Genomic DNA, 14,975 nt, shown 5'->3' on the forward strand with positions numbered 1-14,975 from the left:
GGCTATCTCACTTTTTTTATCACATTTTTTTCAGCCATCTCATTTTTATTTTCAAAGGCCACCTCACTTTTTAGTTCACTCTTTTTTTCGGCCTCATCTCTCTTCTTTTTTTTAAATTGGTCCTCCAACACTTGCTTTGGGGACAAAGGAAGTAATACAATGGATTTCTTCTTCAATACAAATGAATACTTATTCTTGAACCCATCATGTGTCACTTGCCTATCATATTGCCACGGCCTACCCAAAAAGATATGACAAGCATGCATTGACACTACATCACATTAGACCTCATCAATGTACTTCCCAATAGAAAAAGACACCAACACTTGTTTGTTCACCTTCACTTCCGCACAATCATTCAATCATTGAAGCCTATATGGTTGAGGATGCTTTAATGTAGGCAAACCCAACTTTTCTACCATCTCACTACTAGTCACATTGGTTCAACTTCCCCCATCTATGATAAGATTGCAAACCTTGCTATTCACAAAGCATCTAGTATGGAACAAGTTTTTCCTTTGGTTAGTCTCCTCCTCCTTCACTTGGGCACTCATGATCCGCCTAGTCACTAGTGCTTCAACTTAAACTGCCCCATTTCCCTCATTAGGATCCTCTAACGCAGGCATCTCATCATCATCACCCTCGTCATCAACCTCACTTTGAGACTCATACTCACCATAGTCATTCAAAATCATCACCATCTTATTAGGACATTGGCTAGCAATATGACCCAACCCTTGACACCTAAAACATTTAGTATCTCTAGAACGATTCAAAGGAGTTTCAGATTTACCTTGTACTCCTTGCTTAGGCGTTTCTTGCTTGGTCTCAATCTTGGGTTTGGTCACCAATTTACTTTCATCACGTTTTGCCCCATTTGGTCGCCAAGAAGTTGACGAACTCCCATTTTGATTGGTGCGGCCAACTCCTCGCCTCTTGAGTTGTTGCTCCACCTTTATGGCCATTTGCACCATCTCGTCTAGATCCAAGTAGTGTCTAAGCTCCACTTGATCCTGTATATCCCTATTCAAACCACAAAGAAAACGTGCCATTGTCGCCTCACTATCTTCCTCAATATTTGCCCTATTCATGACTACTTCCATCTCCTTATAGTAGTCCTCAACACTCTTTACTCCTTGCCTCAAAGTTTGGAGCCTTTTAAACATCTCTCTATAATAGTGATTGGGCACAAACCTCTTCCTCATGACCCTCTTCATCTCATCACAAGTTTCAATGGGTCTCTCATTATACCTCCTCCTAGTGGTCACTAATTGATCCCACCAAATGAGAACATAGTCTAGAAATTCCACCACCGCCAACCTCACCTTCTTTTGTTCGGAGTAGTGATGACATTCAAACACGAACTCTACCCTCTTTCCCCATTCTAAGTATGCCTCCGGGTCAGATTTCCCATGGAACGAAGGAATTTTCATTTTAATACTACCCATGTTACCATCTTCCCTATTCCCTTCATATCTACCCCGTACAGCTTCTCTTTTTTTCCTCTACCAAATCCTCTACCTCTCCATTCCTACCCCAATTCTCATTTTGGCTCTCCTCGTCTCCTCCCAAATCATATTTGTGGGGCTCTGTACCTAATTCGTCTTCTGGGATTAAGGGGATCAGTTAATTAATCTGGGCCTAAAAATTTTTTTTAAAAAAATACGTTAGTGCGGAACATAAGATAATCAATCTGATATAAACATCAAACGTAAAGTACAAGTCTTGTACAAATACATTCATCTCAAACTAGGGTTCAACAACTATACATCAAGTGTTGAAAGCCAATCTACTTCTAAGTCAAGATCTCCACGCTAATCTTGATCTCTCATCCTTTTATCGACCCTGATCTTGTCCCACCAGTTGTCATGCACACATACAAACACAACAATAGCCGGATAACTCCGGTGAGAAATATATATTCCCAGTATAAACAACATATACATGCAATCATATAAACAGATATAAAAGCATGAAACAGCTATCAATAACATGTATCATAATCTGAAAGACATGATTCGATATAAAACTGTAAATAAAACTCTTGACTCATAATCTCAGACTCGACTCTTCTCTAATCTAGGGATCCCGGTCTAACTCAGACTTTGACATTCTGTATCGAATCTCAGCGATAGAAGTAGATCTACTTCTAAGCAACATCGATACACCAAAAGTCCAGTGTCTTAGCGGCTCTGCCAAAGACTAGGCACATCTGCCCAAACTCTACACATGCTTTACTATATATCAATAGACTAAGCATATCAATCTCATGAATTGCAAACATCAATGCAATAAATAAAGTATGTATTTGGTAAACTCAAGTTAAATCAAACTCGAGTCGTATCTTCCCGGTTCGACATTGATTTATACCTTTCTTTTGTCGATCTGACAAAGTCGAAGTCTTGAATTCGAATCTGTCAATACTCAATCTAGCAATGACAATATTGAGGAGTACAATATCAATATACAACCCAATCAATACTGGATATAATCAGAACTCAATCTAATTCTGTTTCGACGGCATAATCGCACAATCTCTATATACCCAGTAATACAATATCAACAGATATCAATCTCAATAACTCATAATTAATCGACAACATAATCTTATATCAAATCTGTATAATCTCAATTAAATCAATTCTGAAAAATCATAACAATTTCGTACGGAATCCGTTCTTCGATCTGATTTCAATTATACAATGACAATAATATCATGAACAGATAATAACCGTCATATCATGATTCTTCTCCTATCAGATTTCCAAATCATATCAAAACATAAGAAAACTTACGTTCTTTTGAAGTCTTTGTCGATAGGAACACAGTACTGAAGTGGGATTGAAAATCGGACGGGTGGATTTTACGTAAATCAAATTCTATGAGATGAAAAGCTTCACAATTCTCATGGAGGAGCTCTCGGTTCTTTCTTGGAGACTCTGAAGGAATGAAATAATATATATATATCCATATCATGCATGTCAAGAAACGTGGCTCATTTTTCATTCATCTAAGTCGACGCTCGGGCGGTTAAAAACTACCGCTCGGGCGCGGAACATTTTGTCCGAGCACAATTTTTATTGTACACTGGCGCTCGGGCGGTCATTTTCTACTACTCGGGTGCCAGACTTTCTGTCCGATTACTCATCTTAGGGTGCACTGGCGCTCGGACGGTCTTTTTCTACCGCTCGGGCGCCAAACCTTCTGTACATATTTTTTCTTGTAATGCACCGGCGCCCGGCTTCTCTCCTAACATCTTAGTTTAGCTCCTGAAATCTCAATTCTGTCAATCAATTAATGTCTGATTACAGTGATAAAATCTCGGGCATTACATTTCTCCCCCCCTAAGATCTGATTTCGTCCTTGAAATCCTAGGCAATCATATCAGATACAATAAGAAATGTATAACATAAACGAATAAGAAACTCACATCAGTGAAATAACTCTGGGAATTTCTGTCTCATATCTGATTCAGTCTCCCACGTAGCTTCTTCAATGCCATGATGACTTCACTGAACTTTCACAAGCGGAATAGTCTTCGTTCTAAGTTGCTTTTCTTTACGATCAAGAATCTGAATCGGCTTCTCAAAATAACTCAGAGTCTAATCAAGCTCGGCCTCGTCTGGCTGAAGAATATGAGATGCATCAGGAAGATACTTCCGCAATAAAGATACATGAAAGACATCATGTATTCCAGATAGAGAAGGCGGTAGGGCGAGTCGATAGGCACGATCTCCTATCTTCTCGAGAATCTCATATGGCCCAATATATCGTGGAGACAACTTCCCTTTCTTGCCAAATCTGACAACACCTCTGAAAGGAGAAATCTTCAAAAATACTCTGTCTCCTGCCTCAAATACTAGAGGTCGACGTCGAATATTGGCATATTTGGCCTGTCTGTCTTGAGATGTCTTCATTCTCTACTGAATCAGCTTCAATTTCTCAGTCATTTCTCGGATCATATCAGGTCCAATCTCAGTTACTTCAGAAATATCATCCCAATACAGAGGGGATCTTCACTTCTTGCCGTACAACGCTTCAAATGGAGACATCTCTATACTCGTATGATAGCTGTTGTTGTACGAAAATTCACAAAGTGGCAAAGAATCTTGCCAACTAGTGCCAAAATCTAGCACTACAGCTCTAAGCATATCCTCCAATGTCTGGATAGTTCGCTCTGACTGTTCGTCAGTCTATGGATGATATGCCGTACTAAGGTGCAATTTAGTACCTAGAGCTTGCTGCAAACTGTGCCAAAAGTGTGAAGTAAACCGAGGATCACGGTCTGACACAATCGACTTCGGCACTCCATGCAATCTGACCACTTCTCTGATATAGATCTCTGCCATCTGGTCATGTCTGTACGTCATCTTGTACGGAATAAAACATGCTGATTTGGTCAATCTGTCAATCACAACCCAAATTGCATCACAACCTCGGGAGGATCGTGGTAGCTTCGTCACAAAATCCATAGAAATGTGATCTCATTTCCATTCAGGAATAGAAAAGATGTGTAATAAACCTCCTGGTTTCTTTCTTTCGGCTTTCACCTGTTGGAAATTTAGACATTTTGATACAAACTCCGCAATATATGCCTTCATCTGTTTCCACCAAAACTGTCTTTTCAAATCATTATACATCTTTCTGCCACCAGGATGAATACTGAATCGACTACTGTGCGCTTCTGATAATATCTGTCGTTTCAAATCTGAAATATCTGGCACCACAAGACGATTATTCACATAGAGTACATCATCACGTACCTGATATTCTGATCGATTCCCTGCTCTGACCATCGAAATCGAATTCTGAACATTCTGATCACTTTTCTGCGCTTCTTTGATTCTCAAAATCAATTCTGGTTCGACTTGAATAGTATATAATCTCAAAGGTTGATAATCTGTATCAAATACTAATCCAGACAAACAGCAATCTTCAATCAAATGTGAAACACCAATCGTCAATAAGGATAAAGAACATACCTTTCGACTCAGTGCATCAGCTGCTGCATTACACTTTTCCGGATAGTATTTGATTTCACAATCAAAATCTTTCAATAAATCAATCCATCTTCGTTGTCTCATATTCAATTCTGACTGTGAAAATAGATATTTCAGACTCTTGTAATCAGAATAGATCTCAAACATCTCACCGTATAGATTGTGTCGCAATATCTTCAGTGCAAATACGATGGCTGTCAATTCAAGATCATGAAGTCGCGAGACTCATGTGGCTTCAATTGTCTTGAAGCATAGGCAATAACATGTTCTCGCTGCATCAAAACACAACCCAATCCTCTGTGAGAAGCATCGCAATAAATAACAAAATCACCAGTACCTGATGGAATAGTCAAGATCGGAGCACTGGTCAATCTTTTCTTCAATTCGAGGAAACTGGACTCACACTCTTCTGACCAAACAAATGGTGCATTCTTCTGAGTCAACTGAGTAATAGGCTTCGTAATACTGGAGAAATCTTTAATGAATTGACAGTAATAGCCTGCTAGACCCATAAAACTGCGTATCTCTGGCACTGATGTCGGTCTAGGCCAACTGATCACTGCCTCAACTTTGCTAGGATCAACAGAAATACCATTTTCAGATATAATATGACCCAGAAATACCACTTGTTTCAGCCAGAATTCACATTTCGACAGTTTGACATACAATTTCTCAGCCCTCAAAATTCTCAGTACAGTTCTCAAATGCTCAGTATGATCAATCATATTCTTGGAATAAATCAGAATATCATCGATAAATATAATCACGAAATCATAAAGATACTTCTAAAATATGCAGTTCATCAAACCCATAAATACAGCTGGAGCATTCGTTAAACCAAACGGCATGACAATAAACTCATAATGGCCATACCTGGTTCTGAAAGCTGTCTTCGAAATATCAGAATCTCTGACTCTCAGCTGATGATATCCAGATCTCAGATCGATCTTGGAATACACAGAAGAACCCTTCAATTGATCAAATAAATCATCGATACGAGGCAAAGGATATTTTTCTTTACCGTAGCCTTGTTCAGTTGCCGATAGTCAATGCAAAGTCTCATTGAACCGTCTTTCTTTCTGACAAACAATTCTGGAGCACCCCAAGGAGAAACACTCGGTCTGATGTAACCCTTGGCCAGTAAATCTTCTAACTGCTCTTTCAATTCTTTCAATTCAATCGGTGACATTCTGTATGGAGCTCTAGAAATCGGAACTGTACCTGGTACCAATTCAATGATGAAGTCTATCTCTCGAACTGGAGGCAAACCCGGAATCTCATCTGGGAAGACATTAGCAAACTCACATACCACTGGAAAATCAGCCAATGATGGGCTCGATTTCAGTACGTCTACTGAATACACAAGGAATCCCTCTGCCCCTTTCTGTAACAATCGAGTCATAGATAATGCAGATATCAAAGGAATTCTAGATCTAGAACCCTTACCGTAAAATTTCAATTCATCAGCCATATCAGGTCTGAATCTTACAATCCTCTAGAAACAATCTACGGTAGCTCTGTACTTGGTCAGCATATCGATACCAATAATGCAGTCAAAATCAGACAACCCAAGTACAATACAATCTAACTCAATCTCATGCCCGTCATATTGTAGCATACAATGTCTAACAGATGTCACTGATATAAGACCTCTCCCCAAAGGTGAAGAGACAGATACTACAGATGATAACGACTCAATAGGCAATGCATGAATCAATGCAAATCGCTCAGAAATAAATGTATGGGATGCACTGGTATCAATCAATACGTAAGTAGGATAACCACATAAAGAACAGTTACCTGCAACAACATCATCTGGTGCTTCTTGAGCCTGTTCTTCAGTCAAGGCAAATACTCTAGCCTGCTGTCTCGGAGGCTGGCTAACAGTCTAGCTTCCTCCTGGCCTCGGCTGTGCCTGAGTAGCAGTCGGTGGCTGGAAGGAGTGAACAGCAGCTGATCGTCTATCAGTCTGAGCCACTGATCCAGATGACTCTGCTCCCTGGGATCTTTGGGAACCTCTCTGTGGACACACTCTAGCAAAATTTCCCTGCTGTCTGCAGATGTTGCAACTACCATATACTCCTTGGCATTGCTTTGTGGGATGTCTCCCTCCACAAGTTCTGCAAGTAAGCTCCTGTATAAATCTTTCTGGAACCACTGGAGCTAGAAGAACTACTACCAGGCCTCTTGAACTGTGTCCCTCGGGCTTTCAAATAGTCTTTCTTTCTGCTGCTACTACTGCCACTCTCAAATCTTGGAGGTGGTTGTTGGAACTGAGTAGAAGGCGGTTGTTGTGGTCTCGGTGCTTGAGGAACATACGAAGCTCCTTTCTGCCTCATCAGGCCAGCTTCAGCTCATTTTGCTCTGTTCAGGGCATCAGCAAAATTATTCGATCTCCCAGTGTTTACCAATGTGAAAATATCAGGATTCAGTCCATTGATAAACTGATCAGCAACAGCTTCATCACTATCGGCAACATGTGGAGCAAATCACAACAAGGTAGAGAACTTGGCCACATATTCTTCAATTTTCAACTGACCCTGTCTCAGATTAGCAAAGTCTGCCCCCTTGTCTTTCCTGTACGATACTGGGAAAAATAATTGATAAAATTCAGTCTTAAAGATTTTCCAAGTAATAACTGTACCTCGATGTTCTAACGCTCTCTTGGTCGTGAGCCACCAATTCTTTGCAACGTCATGCAACTGGTGCCCAATAAATCTAACTCTGCACTCGTCTGTATAATCCAAGGAATCAAACAGCATCTCAATGTCATCGAGCCAACTGTCACACACAATAGAATTCTCGGTGCCCTTCAAAGTCGGCGGTTTAAACGACTGAAATCTCTTCAGCAACGTTTCCATCGGAGTCTCTGTGACATCCATCGGATTAGTCGAGGTACTACCCTGTTCTGGGACTCTTCAAGGAGGCATATCTGATTATTAAAAGGGTTAGTAACCAAATACAACAAATATGTTTCAGTCCCCCTCTGATCATCTTACTGCTGATCAAGAATTGGTTCTGATTCATTTCTCAAAAACATATGTTCCCAATCAAATCAGATAATCAGGTAAACATGTATTTAAAGCAGTAAAACATGCTGTCATGCTAGCACTTCAAAAGCAGGAAAGAAAACTCAATCTACCCCGCTCATTAGCTTCTATTCCAGTCTAAGGAACCTACTTCTCTGATACCATCTGCTGTGGGGACCCGAACCTATTTCGTCTTCTGGGATTAAGGGGATCAATTAATTAATCTGGGTCTAAAATTTTTTTTTCTAAATACGTAAGTGCGGAACATAAGATAATCAATCTGATATAAACATCAAACGTAAAGTACAAGTCTTGTACAAATACATTCATCTCAAACTAGGGTTCAGCAACTATACATCAAGTGTTGAAAGCCAATCTACTTCAAAGTCCGGATCTCCACGCTAATCTTGATCTCTCATCCTTTTCTTGACCATGATCATGTCTCACCTGTTGTCATGCACACATACAAACACAACAACAGCCGGATAACTCCGGTGAGAAATATATTCCCAGTATAAACAACGTATACATGCAATCATATAAACAGATATAAAAGCACGAAACAGATATCAATAACATGTATCATAATCTGAAAGACATGAATCGATATAAAACTGTAAATCAAACTCTTGACTCATAATCTCAGACTTGACTCTTCTCGAATCTAGGGACCCCGATCTAACTCAGACTTTGGCATTCTCTATCGAATCTCAGCGATAGAAGTCGATCTACTTCTAAGCAACATCGATACAACAAAAGTCCAGTGTCTTGGCGGCTCTGCCAAAGACTAGGCATATCTGCCCGAACTCTACACATACTTTACTATAAATCAATAGACTAAGCATATCAATCTCATGAATTGCAAACATCAATGCAATAAATAAAGTATGTGGTTTTGGGAAACTCAAGTTAAATCAAACTCGAGTCGTATCTTCCCGGTTCAACATTGATTTGTACCTTTCTTTTGTCGATCTGACGAAGTCGAATTCTCGAATTCAAATCTGTCAATACTCAATCTAACAATGACAATATTGAGGAGTACAATATCAATATACAACCCAATCAATACTGGATATAATCAGAACTCAATCTAATTCTGTTTCGACGGCATAATCGCACAATCTCTATATACCCAGTAATACAATATCAACATATATCAATCTCAATAACTCATAATCAATCGACAACACAATCTGATATCAAATATGTATAATCTCAATCAAATCAATTCTGAAAAATCATAACAATTTCGTACGGTATCTGTTCTTCGATCTGATTTCAATTATACAATGACAATAATCTCAGGAACAGATAATAACCGTCATATCATGATTCTTCTCCTATCAGATTTCCAAATCATATCAAAACATAAGAAAACTTACGTCCTTTTGAAGTCTCTGTCGATAGGAACACGGTACTGAAGTCGGATTGAAAATCGGACGGGCGGATTTTACGTAAATCAAATTCTATGAGATGAAAAGCTTCACAATTCTCATGGACGAGCTCTCGGTTCTTTCTTAGAGACTCTGAAGGAATGAAAAATATATATATATATCCATATCATGCATGTCAAGAAACAAGGCTCAGTTTTTATTCATCTCAGTCGGCGCTCGGGCGGTTAAAAACTACTGTTCGGGCGCGGAACATTCTGTCCGAGCACAATTCTTATTGTACACTGGCGCTCGGGCGGTCATTTTCTACCGCTCGGGCGCCAGAATTTCTGTCCGATTACTCATCTTAGGGTGCACTAGCGCTCGGGCGGTCTTTCTCTACCGCTCGGGCGCCGAACCTTCTGTACATATTTGTTCTTGTAATGCACCGGCGTCCGGCTTCTCTCCTAACATCTTACTTTAGCTCCTGAAATCTCAATTCTGTCAATTAATTAATGTCCGATTACAGTGATAAAATCTCGGGCATTACAATATTCTTCATCTTCTTGACCTCTACCCAAATCTTTAGACTTAGTTTTACCTCCACTAGTATTAACTTCAAGCCTACTCATCCTCTCATGTAATGGCTCCAACTCAACCCTCATCATTCGACTGAAATGCCCAAACAACACCTCCATTTGGGTCTTAGACAACCCTTGGTTCGTACTATCTCCTACTCCTCTCTCCATTTTACTTTCAGATGTGTACCTGAAAGAAAACGTTAGTAGAAAACAAGAGATATTCCTCACCCAAATGCTCACGATCACTCCAAAGAAAGTCGCTCGTCACTCCTCTCTATTTTTTTTTTGCTCACAACAAATACTCACCGTTCACTCCAAAGAATTTCACTCGCACTCAAGTATTTTCACTCAAATTTGATAGTATTCTCGAAAGTGTGCTCAAGCTTTGTATTTGTATATCAAACAATCAAGTTCAACTTGTGAACAATTGTGATCGACTCACTTGGACTAAGTTAACAAGAAATTTGAAGATAAATATGTTTTTTTTTGGCTGAGTACTACTCGAAAATCCAAAAAAAAAAAGAATCACAAAATTTCGAGAATCACAGATTCGCGAAAAAAATACGAAGAACAATAGAACAGAAAGCAGATCTGAAGACGAACGAAGAAATAACACAGATCAGAAAATTTAAGAACAAGATAAACTTACTTGAATTCAATGGACCTGAGCTCTGATACCAAATGATATGAATCCATGTACGAATAAAAGGCAAACACGATTAAATATGAATCGCGCCCTCAATTTAGTAACGAACAAGGAATTTGTGTTGTCCCGATCTTTTGAATCAAGTATGGGTTTGTGATATTCACCTCTAAGTTGTAAAACTTAGCAACAAATATTCACGATTAAAAATAATTGAGAAACAGACGAACCTTTAAAGAACTTGTCCTTGACAATCCGTATGAAATCAATCGACAAACGCCACAAGAATAAATCCTTGATAAGTTTGATTTTTGATGAACACAAATCGAAGCTTTGAAAAAAATTTGAGAGAAAAAAATCTCAAAACTTTGATAAACTATCAATAATAATCTGAATTGTATGTCAAATTTCGTCCATAATATGTTTACACATCAAAAAATATCAAATTTTGTTACCAAACAACTCAAATCTCTAAAATAGGAAACTAAGGATTATTCTCGGCTGCGGCGAGTTTGGCCGCCCTAGCGCGAGGCGTTCTGGATTCGGACAGATTGTTTGGCGTTGGGCCGGTGAAGTTTGGCCGCCCGAGCGCGGAGGCTTATGCTCCCGAGTCATTTTCCTCGTACTTTAGCACTTGAACCGCATTCCACTGACTCCCAAACTTGCTCCCTTGAATCACGAACCCCTCGGGACTTGGCTCCTTGCTTGCAAGCTCTACTTGATTGCTCATGAGCCCTTTCAATGTTTCATTGAATCTCTTTAATCGTCCCCTCGTGATTGGCCCCTCCGGCAACTCTAAAGGATCCCATGCTTTCCTTGGAGCCTGATCAACCGTGTTCGCATCAAGCATTGTCCCGTCTCTCCGGTGCTCGTCCCTCGCCCCGCTAGTTGGATTTTTTGACCATTTAATCACAAAGGCAAGCCCTAAACCTTTGTTTCCTCATCTTTCACATCATATTACGTATTTTGATTGATCTTGCATGCCATGTTATAGATCTACTGATATGCAATGGTTTCACATGGTTTATACATGAAGATATTGGATTTTCTTCATTTACATCTCACGTTTTTTAACATGGATGAAGGGATGCTAGGATTGTTAATTAGGGAACGATCTATAGGAGGTTTAGAGGGGCTTAGATGAAGAGATCAAATCTGGAACAGGTTCTTGTAGGTGATCGATCAGATCTTCAAGTTGTGGTTCGGTTTCGGTCCGATTGAGTTATGGGAAAGGAGTTGATGTTCAAGGGTTTTTCCAGGCCTTGCATCAGACTCTGATGGGTCTGAGATGTGGTCTGAGTGACTCGTACACAGTTGGTCTTGGTTGAAGGGCCGACCGAAGGAGCTAGAATGGTAGGGGAGTCGCATTTTGGCTTGTTTGAGTGAACCATGCACGTCCGCATGCATGGTGCTGGGGACCATGGCTAGGTCAGTCCAGGAGGGTCCAAAATAGTCTGAATTAGGTCTGGTCCGAGCTGTTTCGGGGTAGGGTCAAGTTACTAGCTTGAACATGTAGCTAGGGTTTCGATTGCTTTTGTGCAGAAAATCCAGCAACTGTCCAGTTGAGTTCGCGGGTACTAAATAGTCTGAATTACGTTTTTTAAGGGCTGTAATGTGTGGTTAAGTCATTGTTTAAATTTGGGAAAGTTTGTTGAGTTTCGGTTAATTCGGGTTAAAACCGGGACTCCGGTCCAAGTTTTAAAATGAATAATAGAATTTAATGTGTTACGTATAATAAATGATTATAACTATGTTTTAAGGTGTTTTAATAAGTTTGGATGGATTCGGGTCGAATTTTTAAGGCTCAGGGATAAAACGGTCAAATTGGGGTTTCAGGAGAAAATGGTCATTTTGTACCCGAGTCAAATTATCAGTCCTGCCAATGCCCTGACAACTGCAAATACATGTTTAAAATGTTTATTGTTATCTAAATATAAATTTTTTATTAAAAATGCGGAAAATATGATGCATGATTAGGATAAAAGAAGAATACTGATTGGGGATACGTTTACGACGAGGGAAGTTAACGACTATTATTTTTTAATAATTAGTTAATGGCTAATGGGTGTTGCTGGGTTTTGGAATTATTTGATGGAAAAGAACATAGTTTTGTCGAGGAATGAGAAGAGATAAATGATGACATGGGAACTGACATGTGTTTGCTGTTGATTATTTATTGCTCATTTTTCCTTACAAAAATATAGGAAAATTATAAAAATGAACTTGATTGAATATATTTGGAGTTTATATGGGGATTGATAATGAAATCCTCCACTTTTTAATCATGCGTAATTTTCATTTATGTTTTTTTTTTAATATGTTTTTTTGTTAATGATGTTCTAAATTTTAATTATATGCAATTTTAATTTTTTTTTAGTTTGTAATTTTGTTTTTGAAAAACAAATTTATTTAATAAAATAAAATTTATATTTCAACAAGATTGCTACAACTCATCTCACAACCGCAAAAACGTAAGATAAAGTCATAACACTGACTTCATTTCACCTTTGATCATGCTCTTAGTATCATCTCATGAAATAATTTGCGCACATATAGATTTACATTAGCAAGAAGTACTTTACCAATTTCTTTGAATTGAGATATGGCGTTGTGGGGCCGGAGAAGATGACATGAGATGAAATATGAGGGCCGCTTCCCATCCAATCTTTCAAATACAATAATAGAGTAAACAAATAATGGTCATACTTTTCTTGCCACTTTCCTCGTCTTCTATAAACAATTATACAAAGAAATTGTACAATAATAATATCTTCATAAAAGAAAACGATTTCAAAAGCTCCCTCCCCATAAACAATCCAGTTTAATTTCAACGGTCAACCGAAACCATTAAACCAGTTGGTTCGTCACAGGAATGGAGAAGAAGGATGAAGATCAGTTCCATCATCCCTTGAATGCAGAAAGTTCTTTGTCTGAACCTGTCACCCCCTTCTATTCAGATCGCAAGAACAAGTCTCAAAGAAAGGGCACCAGTTTTGCTTTCAGAATCCGCGAACACGGTACTATGTGACTATAATTTGATCTTGTAAACGGATTTTGTACATGGGTTTTGAATCTATTGGAGATCCCATGGGCAATTTCCGCCTAAAATCTTGTGAAAAAATAATAGTGAGCTGTATATTTATGTTTGTAGTCAGAATCCTTATTAATCAAACACAAGGGACTTTATATTATATCTTGTTTTTGTGTATGTGAAATGGGGTAAATTTGCAGTGAGGTTGGGGCCAAGATTTTCTGAAACAGTGAAAGGGAAGCTAAATTTGATCAAGAAAGGAGGAAGAGAAAAGATTTTTAAAGACATATTTGGTTTGAGCCAAGGGGAGAAACTTTTCAAGGCGTCTCAATGCTACTTGTCAACAACTGCTGGCCCAATTGCTGGGAATCTCTTCATCTCCTCGCAAAAAATTGGTTTCTTGAGCGAAAGATCCATAACTGTCCACTCTTCTTCTGGGGGGATTATCAGAACTCCTTACAAGGTAATCACTAAATCATATTCTTTAACCTGGATGTATGGTTCCCAGTCGAGTACTTTCATGGCTATTATTCTATTTTTTTACAGCTTTCGATTCCTTTGAAGAAGATCAAAGGAGCAAATGAAAGTGAGAACGTGAACAATCCGTCTCAGAAGTACATAGAAATAGTGACACACGACAATTTTGAATTCTGGTTCTTGGGATTTGTAAGATATGAGAAGGCCCTCAACAATCTTCAGACTGCTATTTCCATGTCCACATAGCTAGATAGATATGCCATTTTTGGCTTCTTTTTCCCTTTTTCTTTCGTCAATGTTCTTGGACCGACAAGCTCAGGATCATGTGCTTCTAAACAAACTTAGGACTCGGTTCTTGAGTCTAATCGAAAGTCGGGGTCCTTGTTTAAGCTAGCGCGTTTTGAACGTAGGGGTTATTAATCAATTCAAGGTGAAATGCAATGTAATAGCCAGGTGAACTCGTGTTTTGCTTGTACGTTAATCAATTTTTGTTTCATTGTTTTACAAGTTCTTGCTGGGATGATTGAATCTTTTATACAGGTATTCCATTGTAAATAACACTAATAATTTTCTAAACTCATGTTTTCTTTACTACTTATAGTAAAACGATGAGATGATTGGATAGATTTTTTGATTGATAAAAGAGTATGATTTGGTATATAAATGATTATTTTTCGAGTGTGAAAAGAGTATCACCTGAAACGTTAAGAAACGATTATTGATAATTTATCTAATTATTTGGTATTATGTATTGGATTTGGGGTTAAAACAAATGATATCCTACTCTTCTTGTTGCAATCGTGAGGTCTCAGACAAGCCCGAGTGTTGCTGGAACCGAACAGCT

At 38.8% G+C, this 14,975-nt stretch overlaps 1 protein-coding gene across 1 annotated transcript; it reads left to right on the plus strand.

Annotated features, from left to right (window-relative positions):
- The first annotated feature begins 13,323 nt into the window (after positions 1–13,323).
- On the plus strand, positions 13,324–14,577 carry LOC142541088 (putative GEM-like protein 8). The gene is made up of 3 exons (XM_075647651.1): positions 13,324–13,640; positions 13,855–14,117; positions 14,201–14,577. Exons 1-3 carry the CDS (start codon positions 13,496–13,498, stop codon positions 14,375–14,377), a joined length of 585 nt encoding a protein of 194 aa, XP_075503766.1. The 5' UTR covers positions 13,324–13,495; the 3' UTR covers positions 14,378–14,577.
- Positions 14,578–14,975: the final 398 nt, after the last annotated feature.

This window comes from Primulina tabacum, chromosome 3 (assembly GCF_025594145.1).
Source record: "Primulina tabacum isolate GXHZ01 chromosome 3, ASM2559414v2, whole genome shotgun sequence".
Taxonomy (NCBI): domain Eukaryota; kingdom Viridiplantae; phylum Streptophyta; class Magnoliopsida; order Lamiales; family Gesneriaceae; genus Primulina; species Primulina tabacum.

Excerpts from the sequence above, each read along its gene's own strand:
- LOC142541088 (XM_075647651.1), top strand. The coding sequence starts at position 13,496 with ATGGAGAAGAAGGATGAAGATCAGTTCCATCATCCCTTGAATGCAGAA. Across the intron at positions 13,641-13,854 it reads TTTCAGAATCCGCGAACACG|TGAGGTTGGGGCCAAGATTT; the intron begins GTACTATGTGAC and ends GTAAATTTGCAG. Across the intron at positions 14,118-14,200 it reads TTATCAGAACTCCTTACAAG|CTTTCGATTCCTTTGAAGAA; the intron begins GTAATCACTAAA and ends ATTTTTTTACAG.